This window comes from Schistocerca serialis, chromosome 1, assembly GCF_023864345.2.
Source record: "Schistocerca serialis cubense isolate TAMUIC-IGC-003099 chromosome 1, iqSchSeri2.2, whole genome shotgun sequence".
NCBI classification, from domain to species: domain Eukaryota; kingdom Metazoa; phylum Arthropoda; class Insecta; order Orthoptera; family Acrididae; genus Schistocerca; species Schistocerca serialis.
Genome location: NC_064638.1, coordinates 372,330,112 through 372,355,340, shown reverse-complemented (window position 1 = coordinate 372,355,340; position 25,229 = coordinate 372,330,112). Strand labels below are relative to the sequence as shown.

At 39.4% G+C, this 25,229-nt stretch overlaps 1 protein-coding gene across 4 annotated transcripts in view; it reads left to right on the top strand.

Moving 5' to 3' along the window:
* The window catches only part of LOC126470669 (GATA zinc finger domain-containing protein 1), a 63,924-nt gene extending 39,030 nt beyond the window's left edge, over nucleotides 1–24,894 (top strand). Inside the window, exons 3-5 of one of the 4 annotated variants that reach the window (XR_007586275.1) lie at nucleotides 9,784–9,970; nucleotides 22,297–22,427; nucleotides 24,692–24,894. Coding sequence is in view for 3 of the 4 variants with exons in the window: in XM_050098666.1 (XP_049954623.1) it covers nucleotides 9,784–9,970; nucleotides 24,692–24,858 (354 nt within the window). In the remaining variant the exon portion in view is untranslated. Of the gene's footprint in view, nucleotides 1–9,783; nucleotides 9,971–12,567; nucleotides 13,112–22,296; nucleotides 22,428–24,691 lie in introns of those variants that run through there. The other 3 variants (XM_050098684.1, XM_050098666.1, XM_050098673.1) reach the window with 3 other exon arrangements.
* The last annotated feature ends 335 nt before the right edge of the window (nucleotides 24,895–25,229 follow it).

Below are 25,229 nucleotides of genomic sequence, written 5' to 3'. Positions count from 1 at the left end.
GTTGTCTCTCTCTCGTGTCCTGTCCTAGGAGATACTGATATCCCAGTGAATGAATTGGCTTTCCGTTTGGCTGCAGAAGCAGTTACTCACCAAACATTCACTTTGATGATCCCAGGGGCAGATTTGTGGATGCAAATAGGACCTTTACTCACTTGGAGATAGAACAGCATTTTATGGGCTATTCTTCCCTCTAAGGAACACTTGCTCTATCAGTGAGTCTATGGTTTTTTGGCATTCCTCTTTCTATTCCTCCCTGAGTGAATCCACCATCCAAAGCTGCCTCTGCATTGGTCATACCAGATTAACTCATAGTTTTACCTTATGTAATGAACCATGCACTTCTGGCTCTCCATACCAAACATTAGCCTGTGGATTATTTGACTTTTAGTGTTGGTGGATGGCATATGGATAGTTGAACTCATTCTTTTTTTCCTCTGAGGAAGTGGTTTTTATTCTCAGATGTAATGTTTTAAACTGCTAATGAGCAAGGTTGTTTGAGTTGTGTTGCCTTGTACCACATTTTGGGTCCAGTGGGCCCTTGACCTTACCTCCTTTGCCAGTCACTGATCATCCCTGTTTCACCCATTTTCATTGCTATTTCTCATGATTATCCCTTATTTCTGCCACATCCAATTAACTTTTTAGGAATAACACTACAGTAAAGGCTAGGCTTCTGGGATTCCATATTGCTGATAATAGGTGATTATGAATGAACTTTTGAATAAGTGGGTTCTGTCTCCATTTGTTACACTTTGTGTATAATGGTTCCGGGAGGGGGCATTTATGGATACCCCATGCTGCACACAGAGGTCCAGAAGACATTGACTGCACTCACTCACCTACTGAGCTGATTATTTCTCTCTCCTTTTTGAGGCCTATTGATGTTCATTATGTTTTTAGCTTCTTATTTTTAGTATTATGAGTATGCTAGCTATAACACATTACTTATTCTGTTACTGTCTTGACCTTGCATCAGGTGGGCAGGAGATCAGATGTGGGTGAAGTGTGTCTTGCAGCAGATGAGCCCTGAGGGAGTTGCCTTCTGCTCTCTGACCCACATCTGGCCCAACTCATATACTTTTACCTCTCTTTAATTTAGTTCTCATGTCAGCAATTAATATTGCCTTCAGTGCCTCAATTTTACCACTACTTTATACTTTCACAATTCGATCAAACACTAACTCCATACAGATTCTCTCTTGAACATGGTAATGACGACCTCACTGTTTAGTCCCTTAACCCCACAACCAACCAACCATAATGTGTTATGGGGCTCATTCTCTGCCTGCCCAAGTGAAGTTATAGAGAGCCTTGTGATATCTCAGGAGCTGTGTGTGCTCAACATGGGCAATCCCATACATTTCAAGGCTTCTACTGAGCCATCCTCAGCCATAGAGCTCTCTTCACTCCCCAGCCCTCATGATGCCTCTCAGTGGGAAGTTATTGATGATCTACATTCCAGTGATCATTTCAGACTCTGGGATCCATCTACCATATGGAACAGCCCTTGAAGGGGGATCACCAAGATGGATGATCAGCAGTGAAAACTGGATTCTGTACAGCCAGCTGGCATGTTCGAACAGTTGAGACAGCATCTAGGAGTAGGTAGACTACATCACAGACTGTGTGAATGACCTTTCCCCTGATGTATCCATCCCAGTGTCCTCAGGCCATCTTAAAATTTAACCTTTATGTTGGTGGAATGGTGAGTGCAGCTCAATTAGTTGAGTCAGATATGTGGCTTTGCACTGGTTTAAATACTGACAAATAGCAGAATACTACACAGCCTTTCATGTAGCAAGGGCCAGTGTGTGACTCGTAATCAAGGAGAACAAGAACAGCTCATGGCAAGTGCACCTATGCTCTATCGAACCTCTTCAGCTGCTCTACAGAAGAATGTGAAGCCATCAGGAGGTGGTCTGGTAAATGCAGCTGGTTGCCTGTAGCAGTAGTGCTGAAGCAGTGATATTTCCAAATAACACCCAAAGACGTCACCCAAACTATGGCAGAGAATTTTGCTCTGGCTACTGCCACTGCCTGCCACTATTCAGCATTTTGCCTTTGCTGTCTGTCAGAATTAAAATGTCATCAGCAAATCTCAAAGTTTTTATTTCTTCTCTCTGAACTTGAATTACTACTCCTTTTTTTTTCAGTGTGCAGATAACACCCAGGACATGCCGCAATCCTGTCTCACTCCTTTCTCGAGGCAGAACATTCAGTAATGTTAGTAGGTTACAGAACATGAAAAGTGTTGTAACGTTGTAGTGTGAGCATGGGGAATCAAATAGCAAGCAATACAAGTGCCTCCACATCTAGCCTAGTGAGGTTGCCTCGCAACCTAGACAAATGGTGCAGCAAGCACTGTGCCATCTGCACATCAGCCCAATATAAGCCTGGTACACCAGGCCCTCGACCTCGCGCAGATTTACCTGCTTATTATACGCTCACCATGCGACTGTGTAGTGATGTATTCTAGAGTTATGGAACTTTATGTTGTCCTCTTATTTCATGCAGTGTTATTGTGGATTTCTTATGTCCAAGCAGAATAAAACTTGGTTGGCATTACTTCTGTAATTGTCTCCGTTCAGCATTGCGACATAAAGAGAAATGGTAGTTGAAGCTAGATATTGTGGGATTCAATGAGGTGTGGTGCCAGGAAGAACAGGATTTGTGATATTGTGTGTACAGAGCTATCAACACAAAATCAAATTGGAATCGCGTAATATTTGTCTATTAATGAGCAACAGAATAAAAATTTGGACAAACTATCATGAACAGCATAGTGAACAGATTGTCATAACCAAGAGAGATACAGAACAACATCCTACCTCACTATTGAAAGTATACAAGGTGTATTCAAAAACACTGCCTGCACAAGTGTTGGAATTTGCATACGCAAAGCTGACTTAAAAGAAAAGTATAGCGCAGCCGCCAAGCCCTGAGGGTGTTCGGTGTCTCTAAAGTCAGTAACCTATTTTGCTTGGGTTCATGGCAGATACTTTTTGTGTGTTTTATTACCAACATGTTTCATCAAATCTTTATAATATGAGCATTTTACATATGAATTAGTTTTATGTTTGTATGATTTGTTATTTAAAAGCCATGGAAAAGTGGCAGTAGCTCTGTAAATATTGGTTTGTGTGAAACTGATACATAACTTTTTAATTCTTTTCAGCTGCTTGGTTTTTCATATTCATTGAAAAGTTACACTTTGCTTGGCCACCAGCTTTACTGATGATGCAAATATTAAAAATGTTCAACCAGATATAAGATATTCTTCAGTGAATTAGGATGCAAAAAATTTGTTTATAGTGGGAAACTAGAATTTGATAATAGGAAAAGCAGAAGAAGGAAAACAAGTGAGAAATATGGACTGGGTCAAAGGAATGAAAGGGGAAGCTGCTTGGTAGAATTTACCATAGAGTGCAATGTAATCAATGCAGGTACTTGGTTTAAGAATCACATAAGAAGGTGTTATACCTGGAAGAGACATTGGAAATGTTTCAGATTTATTCACTCACTCACCACCTTTTGTAAATCCCATGAATGAGGAGAATCTTTGAGAATGTGGAAAGAGTCAAGGTATACGACAACAAAAGACAAGGAAATCATAAAAACTTAATCTGTGTACTGTATTAACAGCAAACTATCACTGTGCTGCTTAATGCTATTTATGCTTGAGACAGCTAAATTTAATTGAGTAAATTGGAAGTAAAGCTGCTGCCTCTCATTTATACCACATAGCTGCTGTTTACCTTCTCCTGGTAGCTTTACATTATAGTGGTATTTTTCAAAGAAAAAGTGTGTTATTAGTATTTTACTAGTTGTCATGCAGCATCAGTATGAATGTTACTGCTTGCCCTGTAGCTAACAGAACTTTTCAGTCCCTAAATCTATATGTTCAGATAACTTGTAGAAAGAGTGGCTAATCAGGTACATTTTTAATTTTCTTTGGAACTGGTAGAAATTCCCAACTTCTTGCTTTATTTTAGACAGGAACTTGGTGAATATGTTGACACCTGAGTACATGACTCTATTCTGAACAGTAAACAAGGAGACAGAGTCTACATGAAAGTTATTTTGGTGTTACATGCAAGTTATTTTGGTCTCTTGCATTGTGACTGTGTAAATCACAGTTCAGCTAAACAGGTCTTTTATCATCAACAAAAACCATTAAGGATTAAATACACTGATGGAAAAAAGATTGCAACACCAAATAGGAGTTGTGCGACATGAACAGAAGTTGGTAGACTTGTTTCTACATCTGAAAGATGTTTATTCAGATTTCTCACCAGTCACATAAAAATGGCACTAGTAGTGCCACTATGAGGATACAAATCATGTTTGCATTAAATACATGCTGTAACAATCATGAGTATTAGTTACTGTTGAGATTGGACATGATAAGTTGATGTTAGTCAAGAATGCCTTTAAGGAGGAAAGATGCCATTATCAGCAACTCACTGAGTTTGAATGAGGTCATGTAATAGCCCTACAAGAAGCTGAATGTTCCCCTACAAGAAGCTGAATGTTCCTTCTGTGATATTACAGAAAGGCTTGGCATGAATGTAGCCGCTGTACACAATTGCTGGCAGTGGTGCTCACAAGAATTTACGGTCACACGAAGATTGGACTCTGCCCGGCCACATGGCACTACCGAGCGGAAAGACTATTGTGTTCGGGGTATGGCTCTGGTGCATCACACTACATCTATAGCAGCAATTTGAGCAGCAGCTGACACTGCAGTGACACAACAAAATGTTACAAATTGGTTACTTCAAGGACAGTTCCAAGCCAGATACCCTGTAGTGAGCATTCCTCCAACCCCAAACCACTGTGAGAGCTCATTGGAGGGTGGGCTGGTCTGTTGTTTTTTTTTCTGATGAAAGTTGTTTCTGCCTCAGTGCTTTCCGAAGGAAGAATCTATTCTAAACCTAATCTAAATACTGATAGTAATTCTGAATGGGGTAAAATAGAGTGCAATCGCTCACAAACCATGCAGGGGGAAAAGGATACCACTTAATATTTTTCATACAAAAAATACTGATAATACAGAAAATACTGATTAGCAAGAAAGGGATAATTAAACAGTTACCAACCGACTAGGGCACTGAATCTCCAGACTCTTAAGAAAGGTAATGGCAAAGAAAGTTAAGCAAATAATCACTGGTGTGGCAACAGAAAGTTGTTACACTTCTCCACAACACAACAGTTCACGAGAAAATGAAATGAATCAGAAAGCACTGAGTTTGCAGTTACTTAATCTGAAATGCCTAATTTTGAAAGCAAAGTTAAACAAAGCTACTGGTTAAATAAATGACTGGGTGTAACTGAAACTACGTTGTGTAAAAAAATTACTTTCTGTAACCTCAGCATAACATAATGCAAAATTTGGAAAAGGGCAAGCAATTTACTTTTAATTATTCGAAAATTGAATTTGATTCCCTTTAAGCAAATGAGCAGTTGAATTTACTTTTAACATACAAGCAATAAGGTACTTACCAAGCCAGCAGAAATCACTTGCTAAGCTCAATACAAAATAACTGAAATTGCCCCCTCTTAATTTGTGCTGTATCTTTAGTTATTAGTTTTGCCAATGAAATTTTACATTACTTTGAGTGGAGTTAATACCCAAAATTGCAAATTCGTTAAGCCTCTGTCATGCAATACAAGAATGAACAGTTACTGAGGCAGCAAAATTTAGACTGAAACTGGTCATTAACAAACAAACAAAACTGGCAGTAAATAGTTAATCAATTTTCATATTTTTACAACACTGGGTGATTGTATGGAAAGGAAAAGGACTCTGTGTGGCAATAATGTCTGAGGAGGACAATGACAACACAGTTGACCTACAAGTTTTGACTAATGCAGTTTACTATTCAAGAAAATTATTAAACTTTGTGAAAGAAATGTCACTGGGTAATGCCTGTACAATATTAGTAATACTCTGTCTGTTAACAGTCCTATGATGGGGACTGATGACCTCAGAAGTTAAGTCCCATAGTGCTCAGAGCCAACAGTCCTATGTTGTTGTAGCTGTGCAGACGACGGAAATGTAGCGAACGACAATGCAGAACTGCTGCCATATGCAAACCACGAGTCATTTCCAGAGCCACGGATAATTATGAGACAGCCAATTGTTAGAATTGTAGCTTCCTGTGCCTGTCTGCTCCCACCGTGCTCTCAAAACTCGAAGCTTAATGAAGTAGGTGTGTCCACATTCCCATGATCATAGCTGCACACTGCATCTGCGGGAGTGCCGAACAAACAGTTCCGCACTCTTTCGTGACTCAAGCTGCTCTGCTTCCTCTTGCTCACAGCATGACAGACACACTCCATATGCAAAGATAAACAATGACACATCTACTGCCGCTTCATCGTTGCTATTGATACATTCAAATAAAGTTCCCTTAGCTGTTACCCAGCAATTTACAGTATTTACAGTTCGTTATATACAGTCAGAAATAAATACACTATTATGTCAATTATATATTAACCATAGTTTCTGTAATAAAGCTTACAAATTCAGAAGGTATTTTATCTATATTTTCAGTGTTACAACAGACTGTGACTATAATAATGAAGTATCTCACTGTGTGGGACTCGTAACAATTGTGCAAGTGATATATGGATGTTTGGGACAGTCATGAAGGCATGCCAGGATAGTTGAAATGGTTAAGGTAACTGTGGTGTCACCGCCAGACACCACACTTGCTAGGTGGTAGCCTTTAAATCGGCCGCAGTCCGGTAGTATACGTCGGACCCGCGCGTCGCCACTATCAGTGATTGCAGACCAAGCGCCACCACACGGCAGGTCTAGAGAGACTTCCTAGCACTCGCCCGTGTTGTACAGCCGACTTTGCTAGCGATGGTTCACTGACAAATTATGCTCTCATTAGCCGAGACGATAGTTAGCATAGCCTTCAGCAACGTCATTTGCTACGACCTAGCAAGGCGCCATTATCAATTGCTATTTATCTTGTGATGCATGTACCGTCAGACCGATGTTCACCAATTATGGATTAAAGTTAAGTATTCCAGAAGCTACGTACCGTTTTTATTTGGATGATAAGGAACTGACACTTGGCTGCTACCAACAAGATGGTGCACCATGCCACATCACATGTATAAAGTGAGTACCACTGTCTTGGAGTCACTTTTCCCTGGCAGTGTAATTTCCACAGGATTATAGCCCTGATGCTCACATAAGTTGCCCTCCCTCCCCCCTTTTTTGTGTAGGATCACATTACAGGCAATATGTAAAAGAACAAATCATGCACCATCCACCATGACATCTAGACAGTTACACTCAATACTCTGGCAGCAACATTCGCCAGCCTGCGTGAGCTTAAACGTGTGCCTATCAGCTTCCCATCATAGTGGATTGGCTGTCTTGCCTGTCTACAAAAGTAACCACTCCTGTAAAGTGGGAAATCCAGGTTTGAGCCCCTTCCTGACACAAATTTTCATTTGTCACAATTAAATTGTGCAGCTGAAGTCTGATCATATTCAAAATTCCAAATACGTTTCTTCCTTAGTAAAAGTGGTCCCACTTGTAAGGGGTTGTGAGAAAAGTTAATAAAATCTTAATAGAAGAGGATATGAAACCAAATTTGCATATGACATACCATTATGGTTGAGAAATGAACGTGCACTAAGTGATTTGCCCCCACCTGTATACAAAGTTCTGCATGTTCTTGATGTTGCTGCCAGAGTATTGGATTTCATGGCAGATGTTCTCATGTAACTCAATGTGGCAGCACCTGTGAAATGTGGCAACAATGAGGTTCTGTGAGCTTTGTGTGGGTCTCACATCTTGCATTTGTGTGGCATGGCTTACTGTTCATGGTTTTCTGCATGACTTGCTCCTGTATTGATATTCTGTTCAAGAGTGTGTGTTTCTTGTGAAACAATGTTGCAGAAGAGATATCTTTAAGACACATCAGTGACTGTTTTTAGAATATTTTGGTGGTCTATGTAAACCATCTAAATACTGCATCCAAGGTTTGGTGACAAAATGGAGACAAAGGAAAAATTGCTAGATCGGCATGGAGACAGAGGGAACATTGTTAGAGCTGCATGGTGTGAGGCAACTGCAGTTATCAGATTGCAGGAATATGGACTATTGCATAGAATATGACATGGGGCTCCTAAGAGAGCAGGTGTGAATCCCTATAAGTTTACAGTTGTTCATAAGCTGTTGCAGACGGATAGTGATAAATTCCTAAAATATTGCTATTGGTTTCAGCATTATCACTGAAAAAGCCAGGAATCTGGTAGTGCACATGCTACAGTAATGAAGTGTGCTCTCACTTGTCAGGATATATGAACACACATTTAGGCAGTAATGACAACCCACTTGCAGGTCATTGAGGAACCTCTTCATTCATTTATTCTGTGCATTAAAACAACAGCACATCAGCAGGCCTCTTTTGACACTAATGTCACCAGTGAAGTCTAACAACTAGTTTGTGAATCATTTATTTGGATGATAAGGAACTGACACTTGGCTGCTACCAACAAGATGGTGCACCATGCCACATCACATGTATAAAGTGAGTACCACTGTCTTGGAGTCACTTTTCCCTGGCAGTGTAATTTCCACAGGATTATAGCCCTGATGCTCACATAAGTTGCCCTCCCTCCCCCCTTTTTTGTGTAGGATCACATTACAGGCAATATGTAAAAGAACAAATCATGCACCATCCACCATGACATCTAGACAGTTACACTCAATACTCTGGCAGCAACATTCATAAATGTGCAACACCATGTTGAATTTGTGATGGGAGGTGACTTCCAGTGCTTCTTGTAATGTACGTTATTTTGTCAACCTTGAAAATACGTCATGAACAAATTTTGTTTCATATGCTCTTCCATTAAGTTTTTTAGAACACATTTCCCAGGAAACCTTATGACTGGGATGCCTGTTAATATATGTGTACTAATAAAAAAAGGGCTGCAGGGAGTGGAGTCACTGTTGCATCTTCATTTTACCTCTTAATTTGGAGGCAGATTGCTCCCAGTGGCAACAGCAAAGTGGGCATTTATTCTGGTAATAATCACTAAATTTAGCTGCAAAAATAATTTTCTGTATGTGCAAGTGTGTGTCAGAGATAGAAAGGGGAGAGAGAGAGAGAGAGAGAGAGAGAGAGAGAGAGAGAGAGAGAAGAGTACTATATTTGGACAAAACAAATGGAATAACAAAAGTGGAAAGGATGGATGATGAGTGAGGGTTAGTGAACACTTACATCAGGAGGCTTGACATAATGGAGGATGTGCAGGGGAACCAGTTTCAATAGCTCTGTGTTGTGAGTCTGTTGCTTTGGGGTTGACAGGCATCCAAATGATATGGATATTGAAGCAGCATTAAAAATGACAATATCATGCTGTTCAGTATGACAAGCTATTAACTAGTTTCATATCTCTTGATACAGTTCTTATTGTTTCAAACTAATCAGTGTAAATTTTATGAGAATAAATGATTTGTTTCGTTCTCTCTTCAAGCTAAGAAAATAAAAGCAAAGCATCTCACAGAATTTCATAAACATTTAGATATGGATGATTAAAATCACATGCAACTGATTTTATGTTTTTTTTTTTTTTTCAGTAGGAGGTTGAAACTATAACTCATGTAAGTTTATTTTGTCTATAGTATGATACATTTATGAGGGTATATTAGTTATATAGTAGAATAATAATAGTAATTTTTCTGATTTCATGCATGTCCTTGTTTTCTACTTGAAGCTTGTTTTATGAGAAGTACTTTTCTAATTTCAGGGTAGCTATTTCCAGGTTGGGGACATAGTCTCTGTGCAGGACATTGATGGTGGGTTATATTATGCCCAAATAAGAGGTCTCCTTACAGATCAGTACTGTGAAAAAAGCTGTGTTCTGACGTGGCTCATTCCTACCACTGCCAGTCCTGATCCCAATGAGGGATTCGATCCCTCAACCTACATAATTGGTAAGTAAGCAAGCAAGCTTACACTATATAAAAGATCCTCCTCCTCTTTCTCTTCCCCTCCCTCTATCCCCCTCTCAGATTCTCTGCTCGTACATTTGCTTTTGTGTGTGTGTGTTTGCTTGTTTGTTATATGCTATTACCCATTATTGTACAAGTCTTTGCACACATTGGTTTTATAATTAATATTTTGGATTCAGAGAATTCAATAAATTGTGTATGAGATTGACTTACCTTTAATTAGAAAGTTTGTTCTATTTCTCTTATAGGGAGTAGCTGCTGCAATTTCACATAGACATCAGGACTAGTTCAGTTAATTGCACCCAACCTAAGTTATATATTTTAGGTGAATTAGGTCTTCAGTGAGAGCATTAAATTAAACTTCAAGTATTGTTTGAACTCGTTTCCTCTGTTCTGTTTGTTTCATATGTTGCATGTAAGTTCTCTGTGATATAATTTGTTTTGACATGTTCAATTTCTCCATGTACAAATCACACTCATCAGTATATAGATTTCGTATATTGTCGACAGCTAGTTTTTCACAATTTGGGATTACTGTGCATTACGATCGTGTTGATTATGCCTGGTTAAGCAATCTCTCTCTGCCCCCACCCCCTTCCTCCTCTCCAATCCTTGCCCCCCTGGCCCAAATTGCTTAGATGTTTTCTGAAGTGAGTGATGTGTATTTTGCCTCAAATTTTTTCCCAGGAATTCAATTTAGGTTGAAGGTTAACTGATTTATAGATTTTCCTGTTTGACATCCCCATAGTATTATTCAACTTTGACATTTCTACACCTCTACAGAAGTTAAGAATATTTTACAGACATGATGATGAAATAGCTTTTTGTATTACAAATGGTTTTATATAAATTCATACCAACTAATGTACATAGTAAAAAATTTTCATTAAAGGTTGATTTATTTTGCTTTAATTATTTCTCTTGCTAGGAGGTATAAAGAGTTAGTTATAAAATTATGGCACACTACACTTTCTCATTGAAAAATGTGGCAACATGTTGACCATTTACACAATAACTCAATTACTTAATGATTTAACTCTCTCTCTCTCTCTCTCTCTCTCTCTCTCTCTCTCTCTCTCTCTCTCTCTCTCTCACACACACACACACACACACACACACACACACAGACACACACACACACACACACACACACACACACACACACACACACACACACACACACTTCGCATCCATGTCACAACAGATGTTCAGAGTGACCTCCATGGGATGCATCTGTTGTGCAGGATACACATAATCGTATTATGGGTTATAGAGTGTTGGCTGGGCACCTGCCTTGAGCTGGTACTAGGATTCATCTCAATATCCTGTAGAGCTTGGTCCTTCAAATCTGGTGCACACACAGTCTGCAGCCTCCCTGCATGTTCATCTGTCTGAGGACCCATTATCACAGAAGTGTGATGTGGTTGGTGTCTGTAAGGGTACAGGTTTTGGTATAGCCATTCTGCTTCTTGATCATTTCCATCTGCCTGGATGTACATAAACACTATCTTGGTTTGTTTCCAAAAGAAATACCTGACCATTCTGTTGCTTACAATGTGCTGCATCTATCACACAGCCTACATCACACAAGGAACACACAGCACGTTGTCAGAGGACTATCATTCATCAGTGGCATCTACTGTGGCAGTTGTGCGTTTCCAGACACATGGTCACAGGATCTTCCTTGCTCTATTTCCAGTCAGGAATCCATCCCTGCAATTTTTCAGTTTTATTAATGTTCACCCACATGTGGAATAAGTGTAATGTGAAACTTTTGCCAGTATGCCAAACTTTTAAGAGCCATCTACAACAGATTCTAGAGTGGATAGTGCATATTATTCTTATTGCATGCTTCCATGAAACAAACTCATGTTACTGAGTGATAAGTTATAGCAGAATGTGAGGCAACAAAACATTAGCAAGTGAAAATGGGAAAAGTAATTCAATCTAATACAGAATTGCAAATGTTACAGAGCTTAGACCACAGCTTTCCAAACTGGGTGCATAAGCATGCCGATATGATAGTAGTAGCATCAAGGGTGCCACTAAACTAGTAAATTCAGAATGTAAAACAAATGAAAAACTTGTGCTAAAATAATTCAATCCATCCTTTTCTGTTCATGTAGTGTAACCATAGAATGCATATTAAACAAGTGATCTGTATATCTAATTCCAATATTTTGTACATGTTACTTCCAGTTATGGCACTAGATTTCTCTCCTCTTCTGGTGCACACCCCCACTCTCTGTTGGCCCATGTCTTAACAAGCTGTTCAAGGGCAATAGTTTGAGGTTGGACGCTTTTCCCTCAGTCTGTTTCATTGTTCCATTCATGACATGTCATTATTTTACTGCTTTAAGAGTGATATATTTTACGAAGTCGTCAGGTATGGGTGAGGGGGGGGGGGGGGGGAAGCAATTTTGAAATGTTTTCACTGACATACAAATCAACAGTTTGTAACAAAATACAACCATTGATTCATGACCATTACGTGTGATTGAAAAAGAGGTTGAATGGATATTTCTCATCACTCAATATAAACCAGTATGATTTGACAGAATTCCTTTTACACTTTTCAGAACTTCAGCAACAAAGAGGAAGAACCAGCAGACCTGAAGAACAACTGCTCTTTAAGTACCAAATCTCATATTTATGTACCCTCACTTAAGTAAAAGTTAACTCATAGTCTTGCTGCATTTCCACTCCAGCAGAGATCCTTTCTTGCAGGAATTCCACTTGGTCACTGTGAGCTGCAGGACTGACTGTTGGGGAGCTATGGGGACCACTGTCCGGCAGGCCATCTGAAGGTCTAGCTATCGGGGCACTACCTAAGAACAGATTGGCATCTGTAATTTTTTTGGCATGACACCACTGCTGCCCATGTCCATTCCTGTGACCAACTTCGAAGCTGCTGATCTCTCTCATACCAGGAGGCCACGGTGCTTCTCTGCATAAGCTGGTAGACGCATTTCCTGTGTGCAGTCCACGACAGGATTGTAGGTACCTTGGTCATCATCTACAGGAATCTGTTGGCTGTCTTGGGCAGTGCAGATGGCGACACTCGCTAACTCCATGGAGCAAAGATCTCATGATGACTTTGGTGCTGACACTCTTAACTCTGCTGCTGCCATTGTGGCTATGGACTGCCCCTGGTCAGCACATACTAGGCAGGCACTTAACAGCTTGTGGTCCCACCAGCAATGACTGCCTAAATGTTGGTACATCAACTGTTGTCTTTTGTGGACAATAAATGTTTGGTTTTGTAATACTGTTTTAATAACACCTTCTGGCATCAGACAGGCATCTACCCCCTGAGTTGGTGTACCCACATTCCTTGTGTGGTCAGCTGTTGACTTTCTCACCTGGAACCATCACCCACCATAGAGTCTTACTGCCAGGTGTTTAATGTAGAATTGTACTGTACCTAGAAATGAAATATTGATGGAAAGGTGTCTTGTGAAATGTTATGTATTAGAAAGGTGCCACCATGAGGAAAAGTTTGGATCTGTTATATATAACTTCCAGTCACGTTCTTATCAATATAAAAACATAATAATAGAGGGAAACATTCCACGTGGGAAAAATATATCTAAAAACAAAGATGATGTAACTTACCAAACGAAAGCATTGGTATGTTGATAGAGACACTAACAAACACAAACACACACACAAAATTCAAGCTTTCGCAACCCACGGTTGCTTCATCAGGAAAGAGGGAAGGAGAGGGAAAGACGAAAGGATGTGCGTTTTAAGGGGGAGGATAAGGAGTGATTCCAATCCCGGGAGCGGAGGTATACACTCGCGTGCACACACACATGCATCCATCCGCACATATACAGACACATGAAAAAAGTCTGTATATGTGCAGATGGATATGTGTGTGTGCGCGAGTGTATACCTGTCCCTTTTTCCCCCTAAGGTAAGTCTTTCCACTCCCGGGATTGGAATGACTCCTTACCCTATCCCTTAAAACCCACATCCTTTTGTCTTTCCCTCTCCTTCCCTCTTTCCTGATGAAGCAACTGTGGGTTGCGAAAGCTTGAATTTTGTGTGTGTGTTTGTGTTTGTTAGTGTGTCTATCAACATACCAACGCTTTCGTTTGGTGAGTTACATCATCTTTGTTTTTAGATATAAAAACATAATAATTATGAATATTGAATTTCCATTATGATTTACCGCCATGCATTATTTCTAATGGTGTGGTCAGGCATTTTGCTGTGCAGTATTGCTTATGTTGTGTTTATTTAAGTTCTGTGACACTCCATTTGTAGCCAACTGGCCCTAATAGGAGTTACATTTTTTCCCCAAAATTCAGCCAGCTTATGGCCTATTTGCGCAGTCATTGAACCTTCAACTATCGTTCTCATTCCTTAATTCAGAATGGAGCAACTCTATCATCAATATTTGGAAATTAGTCTTTGTATATGATTGAACAGTGCAGCAGTCTGTGAGTGTTGATATTCCATTTAGGTAGCAACTGTTACGGTACTCAGAGTTACATTATTTTATGCCATTACAGGCACAGATTTTTTTTCAAACTAAAGAGTAAAATGTACTGTTTATCAATAAATGGTGACAATAAGAAGAAGTTATCAACAAACTGTGGAATTTGATACAGTTATGATGGAGATGTCAATGTCATAGTTCTTAGTTATGTGATGAGTACATCTGCTAGAGAATATGAAAGAAGTATTGATCGGAGGAAATCTAATATACATCTTTGGTTCACATTAGAGAATAAACTGCTAAGTATCATTTCATCATAAAACTCCTGCAAAGGGCCAAAACCTGGGGCATAGCCTGAACTTGAAGCTAGGGTTCTTTCCTTTCGTAGAAGATAAAAAATGATGACGTGCGTAGCTCTCGACAAATAATCCTGAAAAGGCCTTGGACATTGCAAAGTTCTTAAACATATCACAGACAATATTCCATAGAAGGGTCAATTGGTGCCATAAATTAATGCAGAGAAGTGGCCCCTGTATCCAGCAAAGTACTCCTATTGCACAGAGACTGATTTTATGGAGAAACCATTCCATGTAATCTAAATGTGGCAGTGGCACTCTTGCCACATACACATGTCAGTTGTGTTAATAAGATACCCTTCTTTCGAAACATGCTGAGTAATACAGCATGAAGTGCTGCAACACCATGTGACATAGAATCATATAATGTCTGAAGTAGTGCTGGAGTGAACTGACACCATGAATCATTCAGGGCTATCCATAAATCCGTAAGAGTAGGAGGGGGTGGAGATCTCTTTTGAACAGCACGTTCCAAAGCGTCCCAGATATGCTCAATAATGTTCATGTCTGGGGAGTTTGGTGGGCAGAGGAAGTGTTTAAATTCAGAATGATGTTGCTGGAGCCACTCTGTAGCAATTATGGATGTGTGGGATGTCATACAGTGTCCTGCTGGAATTGTGAAAGTCCGTTGGAATGCACAATGGACATGAATCGATGCGGGTGATCAGACAGGATGCTTATGTATGTGTCACCTGTTATAGTCATATCTAGACATTTCAGGGGTCCCATATCACTCCAACTGCACACACCCCACACCATTACAGTGTCTCCACCAGTTTGAACAGTCCGCTGCTGACGTGCAGATTCCATGGATTCATGACATTTTCTCCATACCCGTGCACATCTGCTCAATACAGTTTGAAACGAGACTTGTCCGACCAGGAAAGATGTTTCCAGTCATCAGTGCTCCTACGTCTGTGTTGATGGGCCCAGGCGAAGTGTAAAGCTTTGTGTTGTGCAGTCATCAAGGGCATATGAGTGGGCTTTTGGCTCCAAAAGCCCATATTGATGATGTTTCATTGAATGGTTCACATGCTGACACTTGCTGATACCACAGCACTGAAATCTGCGGCAATTTGTGGAAGGGTTGCACTTCTGTCATGTTGAATGATTCTCTTCAGTTGTTGGTCTCATTCTTGCAGGATCTTTTTCCAGCTGCAGCAATGTTGGGGATTTGATGTTTTACCAGATTCCTGATATTCATGGTACACTTCTGAAATGGTCGTATGGGAAAATCCCCTTTTCATCGCTACCTCAAGATGCTGTGTCCAATTGCTCATGCGCAGACTATAACACCACGTTCAAACTCACTTAAATCTTGATAACCTGCCATTGTAGCAGCAGTATCCAATCTAACAATTGCGCCAGACACTTGTTCTCTCATATAGGCGTTGCTGACTGCAGGGCCGTATTCTGCCTATTTACATACCTCTGTATTTGAATATGCTTGCCTATACCAGTTTCTTTGACACTTCAGTGTATAAAGGGACACAGAGTATCTAATTAAGTGTCATATTCGCTATTACTAAACGAGTAGGAAACCTCCCCCCTTTGTTATTCTGAATTAAAAAAATTTCCCCAAAGAAAATTTCTGTAAGTGGTTAGTGATCCTCCATCAAGTAAAATGCATGGACGACACTACAGTGATGAAGTAGTTAGCTGCTGTTTGGAATTACAGACTTGTGTGCAGCTCAGTAAGAGAGCTATACTGGTATTGAATGCCTTTAAAAATCCCCCTCGCATGTGAAGTAAAATACTGGGTGCCCATAAATTCTTTATGACCTATGGCTTTAATAGCTTTAAAAATGTATTAGGTATTGATGAATGGTTTGCAACATGTGATAAGAAAACTAGTAAGGTTTTTTTTTCCTTATTCATGCTCATCAATGTGTGCACCCGTAGTGGTGCAGATAATATCTAGTTATAATTCCATTTCTCTCCAAATACAATTCGAGATCTCCATGGTGATATGTTCAAATGCACCATGAATGCATGGCTTCAAGTCTTGTAGGACTCTGACCATTGTTTGGTACACCAGATCCTGCACAGGAAGTAGTTTTGTGACACTTAACGGTATTAGACATCGTGTGTATGAACCAAGCCACACAAGGAGCTTTCTCCTGTGTCATCCACATTTTATCAGGTTTTCAAGATCAATATTGCATCAAAGTTGCATCAGCTGGACAGTAAAAAGAACCTTCTGAGCTATCTTATCACATATTGAAAGCCATTTGTTAATATCTAGTTTTAAAGTTATAAAGATAATTAATGGACACACTGTATGGAGTTGCTGCATTTGAAGACAGACCTAGTTGTTATATCTGGAATTATGATTTCAAAACTACAGATGATTGATGTTGTCATTTTTACAATATTATGAAAAAGAAAGTTGCTACTCACCATATAGCAGAGATGCTGAATTGCAGATAGGCACAACAAAAAGACTGTCCCCTACACAACCCCTGCTCCCATCCCCTTACCTCATGGCTCATACCCCTATAATAGACCTCGATGCTAGACGTGTCCCGTACATCCTCCCACCACCACCACCACCACCACCACCACCTACTCCAGTCCGATCTCAAGCATCACCTATCCCATCAAAGGCAGAGCTACCTGTGAAACCAGTCGTGATCTACAAGCTAAGGTGCAACCACTGTGCTGCATTCTATGTGGGCATGACAACCACCAAGCTGTCTGTCCACATGAATGGCACCAACAAACTGTGGCAAGAAACAAGTGCACCACCTGGTTGCTGAGAGTGCGGCCAAACATGACAGTCTTCATTTCAGTGAGTGCTTCACAGCCTGTGATATATGGATCCTTCCCACCAACACAAGCTTTTCTGAATTGCGCAGGTGGGAACTTACCCTGCAATATACAGGGTGGTCGAAAATTCCTGTTACAGACTTCTAGGACTTGTAGAGGGGAGTGAGTACATCGTACTTTGAATAGGAATCCATGTTCAGAAACATCATCCAATGAGACTACAGAGCATCAAAGTTATAGGCACGGGCGTCTGTAAATGTACGTATACACAGGGTGATTCCGTGATGATGATACAGACTTTCAAGGATGATAGAGAACGATAAATGTATTAATTTGAAGTAAGGATCCCTGTACTGGAAACAAACGAGTCGAAAGTTATAAACGAAAACTGTTCTGATACCTCTGACAGTTGAATACATGTACCGGATATTGTGTTACGAAGGGTGTAGGGCTGGTAACTTTCATTGGTGGTAGTGTGGACAAAAACAAGAAAAAATGTCCAGTAAATGCTTGCTCTAAATTGCATACCTGAGGAGCTATGACGATTCGTTCACCTTCGCTAATGTGAAACACGTCTCCTCTACTGAGTAAGTGTTCATAGCTGTTATGATACACACTTTAGAGCACACATTTATTGGATGTTTTTTCTCGTTTTTGTCCACACTACCACCACTGAAAGTTACCAACCCTACACTCTTCGCAACACGAGAACCGGTACATTTATTCAACTGTCAGAGGTATCAGAACAGTTTTCGTTTATAACTTTCAGCTCATTCATTTCCGCTACAGAGATCCTTACCTCAAATTAATACATTTATTGTTCTCCATCTTCCTATAAAGTCTGTAACATCATCACGGAATCACCCTGTGTATATGTACAGGGTTATTACAAATGATTGAAGTGATTTCACAGCTCTACAATAACTTTATTATTTGAGATATTTTCACAATGCTTTGCACACACATACAAAAACTCAAAAAGTTTTTTTAGGCATTCACAAATGTTCGATATGTGCCCCTTTAGTGATTTGGCAGACATCTAGCCAATAATCAAGTTCCTACCACACTCAGCGCAGCATGTCCCCATCAATGAGTTCGAAAGCATCGTTGATGCGAGCTCGCAGTTGTGGCACGTTTCTTGGTAGAGGAGGTTTAAACACTGAATCTTTCACATAACCCCACAGAAAGAAATCGCATGGGGTTAAGTCGGGAGAGCGTGGAGGTCATGACATGAATTGCTGATCATGATCTCCACCATGACCGATCCATCGGTTTTCCAATCTCCTGTTTAAGAAATGCCGAACATCATGATGGAAGTGCGGTGGAGCACCATCCTGTTGAAAGATGAAGTCGGCGCTGTCGGTCTCCAGTTGTGGCATGAGCCAATTTTCCAGCATGTCCAGATACACGTGTCCTGTAACGTTTTTTTCGCAGAAGAAAAAGGGGCCGTAAACTTTAAACCGTGAGATTGCACAAAACACGTTAACTTTTGGTGAATTGCGAATTTGCTGCACGAATGCGTGAGGATTCTCTACCGCCCAGATTCGCACATTGTGTCTGTTCACTTCACCATTAAGAAAAAATGTTGCTTCATCACTGAAAACAAGTTTCGCACTGAACGCATCCTCTTCCATGAGCTGTTGCAACCGCGCCGAAAATTCAAAGCGTTTGACTTTGTCATCGGGTGTCAGGGCTTGTAGCAATTGTAAACGGTAAGGCTTCTGCTTTAGCCTTTTCCGTAAGATTTTCCAAACCGTCGGCTGTGGTACGTTTAGCTCCCTGCTTGCTTTATTCGTCGACTTCCGCGGGCTATGCGTGAAACTTACCCGCACGCGTTCAACCGTTTCTTCGCTTACTGCAGGCCGACCTGTTGATTTCCCCTTACAGAGGCACCCAGAAGCTTTAAACTGCGCATACCATCGTCAAATGGAGTTAACAGTTGGTGGATCTTTGTTGAACTTTGTCCTGAAGTGTCGTTGCACTGTTATGACTGACTGATGTGAGTGCATTTCAAGCACAACATACACTTTCTCGGCCCCTGTCGCCATTTTGTTTCACTGCGCTCTCGAGCGCAACCTGATGTGCGGCTTCAGCCGAACAAAACTTTATGAGTTTTTCTACGTATTTGTAGTGTGTCGTGACCATATGTCAATGAATGGAGCTACATGAATTTATGAAATCGCTTCAATCATTTGTAATAGCCCTGTACATTTACAGATGCCCGCACCTATAACTTTGATGCTCTGTAGTATTGTTGGATGATGTTTCTGGACATGGATTCCTATTAAAAATATGATGTACTCACTCCCCTCTACAAGTCCTAGAAGTCTGTAACAGGAATTTCCTACCACCCTGTATGCTACGTTCCTGTAACTCTTGTAGCCTCAACCTTCATTAGTCGTTGTCAACACCCATCCAGCCTCCCTGTTACCATTCCAGCACTATACAATCCTCATTCCACCATTGCACCCAGTCTTTTTACTTCTCTCCTTTTCCACTATCCCCTCTCCCCATTTTCACCTCTCCCCTGCCCTCCATCTAACCTCCCAACTGCACATAGCTGCCCTACCCTCTCCACCTTGTCCCAGCTTGCTCCCTAGCAGCACTGCCCTGTCCACCACCCCTAACCTACCATCCCTCCCCCTCCCCGCCCCAGGCTCATCCTTACCCCCACCCAGTCACCACTCCCATCATGCACCGGTGCTTCAGCTTGCAGTGTGGCTCTGTGTGTGTGTGTGTGTGTGTGTGTGTGTGTGTTTGTGTGTGTCGTCTATTTTTGACAAAGGCCTTACAGGCTGAAGGCTTTATTTGGCACAGTATTTTGTTGTGCCTACCTGTGGCTCAGCATCTCTGCTATAATATGGTGAGCAGCAACTTTCCTTTGCATAATATTGTTATATTCCATCCTGGATTTTCCATTGTATTGGTTTTTACAGGCAGATCACCCTCTCATGCTATCTGCCAAGATTAAAAATCCATCAGTCATTCTCATGCGTGAGTATATTCTTTCTTTGTGGCTCACAGTGGTGCCAGACACTTTCATCATAGATTTCAATATGTGCTGTCTTTCAGTCCCTTGTTGGTAACGACCAGAACGTACTTTGCAGAGAGTAATGGAAATATTGACAGCAGTGAAACAAATACCAGTAGTGAACTTAACAGTGACATCAGTGCAGATTTTGATTACAGAAGGCTGATAAATCTCTGTAATTTATCTACATAACAGCATTAAAAAAAAAAAATAAATAAATAAAATGTGGTAAATAATGAACGTATTGTGAACAGTTTTTGTGAACATATAATGCAATATACATTTTTCTCCACTAGGTTTCTTTTTACCCCCTTCAAAATTAAGTGTGTGGCTAATGTTCAGGTGGAGCTTATGCTTGGGCCAATTTATATTTGCAAGTGTTGAAGTTTCACAATCATTCTCGATTATAATACTTGCGATTCAGGAACTATTTCAGCCTCTTGGATATATCATGGCATATCATTTATGCATAACAAGAAAAAGGGTGGACTCAATATTGATTACTGTGGTACACTTGTAGTGATTATTCCCCCTTCTGAAAATGTGTTTTTTGTGTACTCTGCCCCTGGAACACGGGGTTGCGGGTTCGATTCCCAGCCAGGTTGGGGATTTTATCTGCCTGGGGCTGGGTGTTTGCATTGTCGTCATCATCATCATCATCATCACCATCATCATCATCATCATCATCATAATGCCTACACTGGACTGTGTAAAAAAATAGTGTTTAAATTGGGCCTCTGTACGAGTGCTAATGACCACGCAGTTGAGCACTCCACAAACCGATCATCATCATCATCATCATCATCATCATCATAATCATTGTGTACTCTCTCCTGGTTTCTTAATAAAACACTTTCCACTCTTTTAGTTGGATAGGATAAAAACCAGTACCCAGCAAGATCTCTTGATGCCAGAATATCTGAGCTTCTGTAGGAGAATACTGTGACCTAAATAAAAAGCTATTTTGAGGGAAAATTTCAAAGAGCTGTATGAATGTTGAAATTTGTAAACTTGGTAACTTCACTAATCAGCTCTATTAGTTTCACATTACAGAATCAATAAAGAATTTGTCCTAACAGCAGGTCTGCCTTCCTTTTGTTTTAGCTATAAAGACATTATTAAAAGTCAGCTGTCGTACAGGAACAGCAGATTAATTGAATTTTCAGTCACCTATAAAAGAACAAAACTTAAAGAAATCTGTTGCTTTTACAGCAAATAATATAGCAAACTTTTTGTTATTGTTAGTTCAATTTTTACTTACTTAGAATATTGTTGCAGGCTGCATAAATGTTGACAGTTGACTGAAATGCTAGTTGAATATCTCATCCTTTTCCATGGATCATTTATACAATAAATCACAATAATGTAGAATGAGTCAGTTTACATTCACATTGCAAAGTAATTTGCAAATGTGGCTGCATGCTGAACATTTATAAGTGGATTTTTTTAAAATCTGTAAATATGTGTTAGTAATTCCTACCCACCGCCTTTTGCACATTACAGTAATGGAAACTCGTCTACAGAATAGGAGGTGCTATCAAGTAGAAACATTTTCAATTTATTTTCAAATTTAACTTTGCTGTCTGTTAGACAAAATATCATGGGTAAGTTTTCAAAAATATTTGCAGCATTATACACCCCTTTTTGTGCTAAAGCCAACCTTAATTTGGAGTAATGAATGTCATTTTTCCTTCTTGTATTGTAGTTATGCACATCATCATTCCTTTTGAACTGCGGTGGATTGTTTACAACGATCTTTGTAGTAGAATAGATGTGGTGTGAAGCAGTAATCACAATACCCAGTTTCTTAAACAGATGTCTGTAGAATGATCATGGGTGAGCACCATATATTCTTACAGCGTGTTTTTGAGCAATGAAGATTTTGTGGTTTAAAACTCCAGAACACTATTACATATGACCTTATTGAAAGAAGATATGCAAACTATGTTAACTTACTGATTGTCTCTCCTCAAGATTTGCAGTAATTGTAAGTGCAAATGCAGCTGAACTAATTTGTTTTAAGAGTTCCAAATGTGGTTTTTGCCAGTTTAAACTCCCACAACATGACACCTAAGATTTTTGAAGTTTGCAAACTATTTATTGTTTCCTCAACATTTATTACACTTATCATTGATGTAGTACCCCTAGATGTGCAGAACAAATATGTTGTGCATCTTTAAAACTGAGGATGATACTAGCAGAGGAAACCAGTCAATGTTACTCCTAAGAACGTTGTTTACAATTCTTCTGTTTCTGTATGCGTGCTTAGATTGATTACTATACAAGTGTCATCTGCAGAAATAACTAACTCTGCTTGTTGTATAGTAGATGGAATATTATTTATGTATATGAGGAACAATACAGGCGCTAAGATCGACCCTTAGGAACCCTATACATGATTGGCAGTCAGAATAATGTCTGTTGACTACATTGATTGAATTACTAAGTACAACTTCCTACATTATTTTGGTTGGATATGACATTATCTATTGGTTGGCTGGCGAAGGTTCAAGTCCTCCCTCGGGCATGGGTGTGTGTGTTTGTCCTTAGGATAATTTAAGTTAAGTTGTGTGTAAGCTTAGGGACTGATGACCTTAGCAGTTAAGTCTCATAAGATTTCACACACATTTGAACATTTTTTTTATTGGTTGGCTGTACCATCAATCCCGTAAAACTTAGGATTATCTAGGAGAACATTGTGGTTCACACTGTCAGATGCCTTAAATAGGTCACAGAAAATACCAGCTGGTGTTATTTTGTTATTTAATGCTCATAAAATTTGGCGAGTGAACATTTAAATGACATTCTTTGTAGAGTAACTCTTCTGAAATCCAAACCATGATATGCAGAGGATGTTATTGTTTCTCAAGTGAGATACTATTCTAGAATACATCATCATCTCAAAAATTTTGTAAAATAATGTTAGCAGTGAAATAGGTAGGTAGTTATTGATATATCTTCTGTCTTTCTTAAAGAGGGGTTTGACGAATGTATATTTCAGTCTCTGTGGAAAAATGCCATGTGTTACTAATGCATTACAGGTTTCTCATAAGACAGGGTTTATTATTTAGGAACTAAGTTTTAGTACTCTATTGGAAACCCCATCAAAACTATATGAGTTTCTATTTTTGAGAGAGTGTATAATTTTCTTAATTTCAGAAGCAGAAGTTGATGATACATTCATATTCTTGGATTCTATGAGAGTTATGTTGTGAACATACTGTTGTAATTTTTCTCTTGAATTGTTTGTCGTTATACTTTCTACTATCTTTAAGAAATGGTTATTAAATATATTTGCTACCTGTGACTCCTCATTTATAACCATTCCATTCAGTTCAACAGCGTTGTTGCCCTGGTCTGTGGGTAGTTGTCCTATCACCTCTTTCACAACATTTCGTATAGCCTTATGTCTGTTAATCATTTCTGATATTATGTGCATGTTCCTTGATTTTTTAAATAATTTTTCTTAGTAATTTTGCGTAGGTCTTCTAGCGTACAAGTACTGCAAGATCTCTACTTATTCCTGCCAGCAGATACATTTCTCTCTTCATTACACAAGATACTGTAATCTCTCTAATATCCATGATTTTATACATGACTGTTTAAAGCCCTTTCCGATTAGTGTATGCAGAAAGCTATTTTCAAATAATGATGTGAATTTATCATGGTGTAGATTAAATTTATGGTAGGATCTGATTCATTACAGATTTCATCCCAGATCATCTCTTGTAAACTATTCTTAAGAACATTTGTGATGGTACCCATTAATTATTCTAACTGATTTTCACTGAGGGTTATTCATACTGTGAGGCAGTATTTTATTTATCCTAACTAACTGTGCATCATGATCAGAGAGAGCACATTTGTTTGTTACTAGATAAACAGTTATTTTCTTGCTTTGAGCTTCACTGAAGAAAACATTACTACACTACCTGTCTAATATATTTGAGTTTATTGACAATGCACTTCTTTTTCAGCTATGAATAAACTTAATTTTTCTGTCATAAATACTAAATTTTGTTAGGACATTTTAACATTATTGCTAACTTGTATATATTTTCCTTTGAAGAAATGTGATGGTGTACTTACCTGATTTACAGGTCCTGATGAGGAGCTACCAAGACTCTTGTCGTGCATGGAATTTGTTATGCATGCGCCATCGGATTATTATAAAAATCGCAAATCCCCATATCCTTCTGTAGATTATGATAGTAATGATCCAAATTTCATATGGACTCGTCTTCCAACATACGTTCACAAATTGTAGTATATTAATAAAATTATGTAAATATATAGACTAAAACTTATTTTTTCCAACAATGTATTCGTGAGGCAGAAATACTATCACATCAGAGTAATACACCTCCCCCTTCCCTTGAATAATTGCAGTTCTCTCTCTCTCTCTCTCTCTCTCTCTCTCTCTCTCTCTCTCTCTCTCTCTGCCCCTCCACAAGCAATCAGCATTGATCAAAGATTGCAAATTATGCCCTTAATATTTCATTATGTACAATCATAAAAGTGCCAAAATTGTTGGAATAGATGACAGTGTACAAAGTAATGCATCACACAGCAACTTTCATTTGTTTTGTTATTGTCAAAAACTATCAAACATAAAATGAAATTTGTGTAAGTAGATAG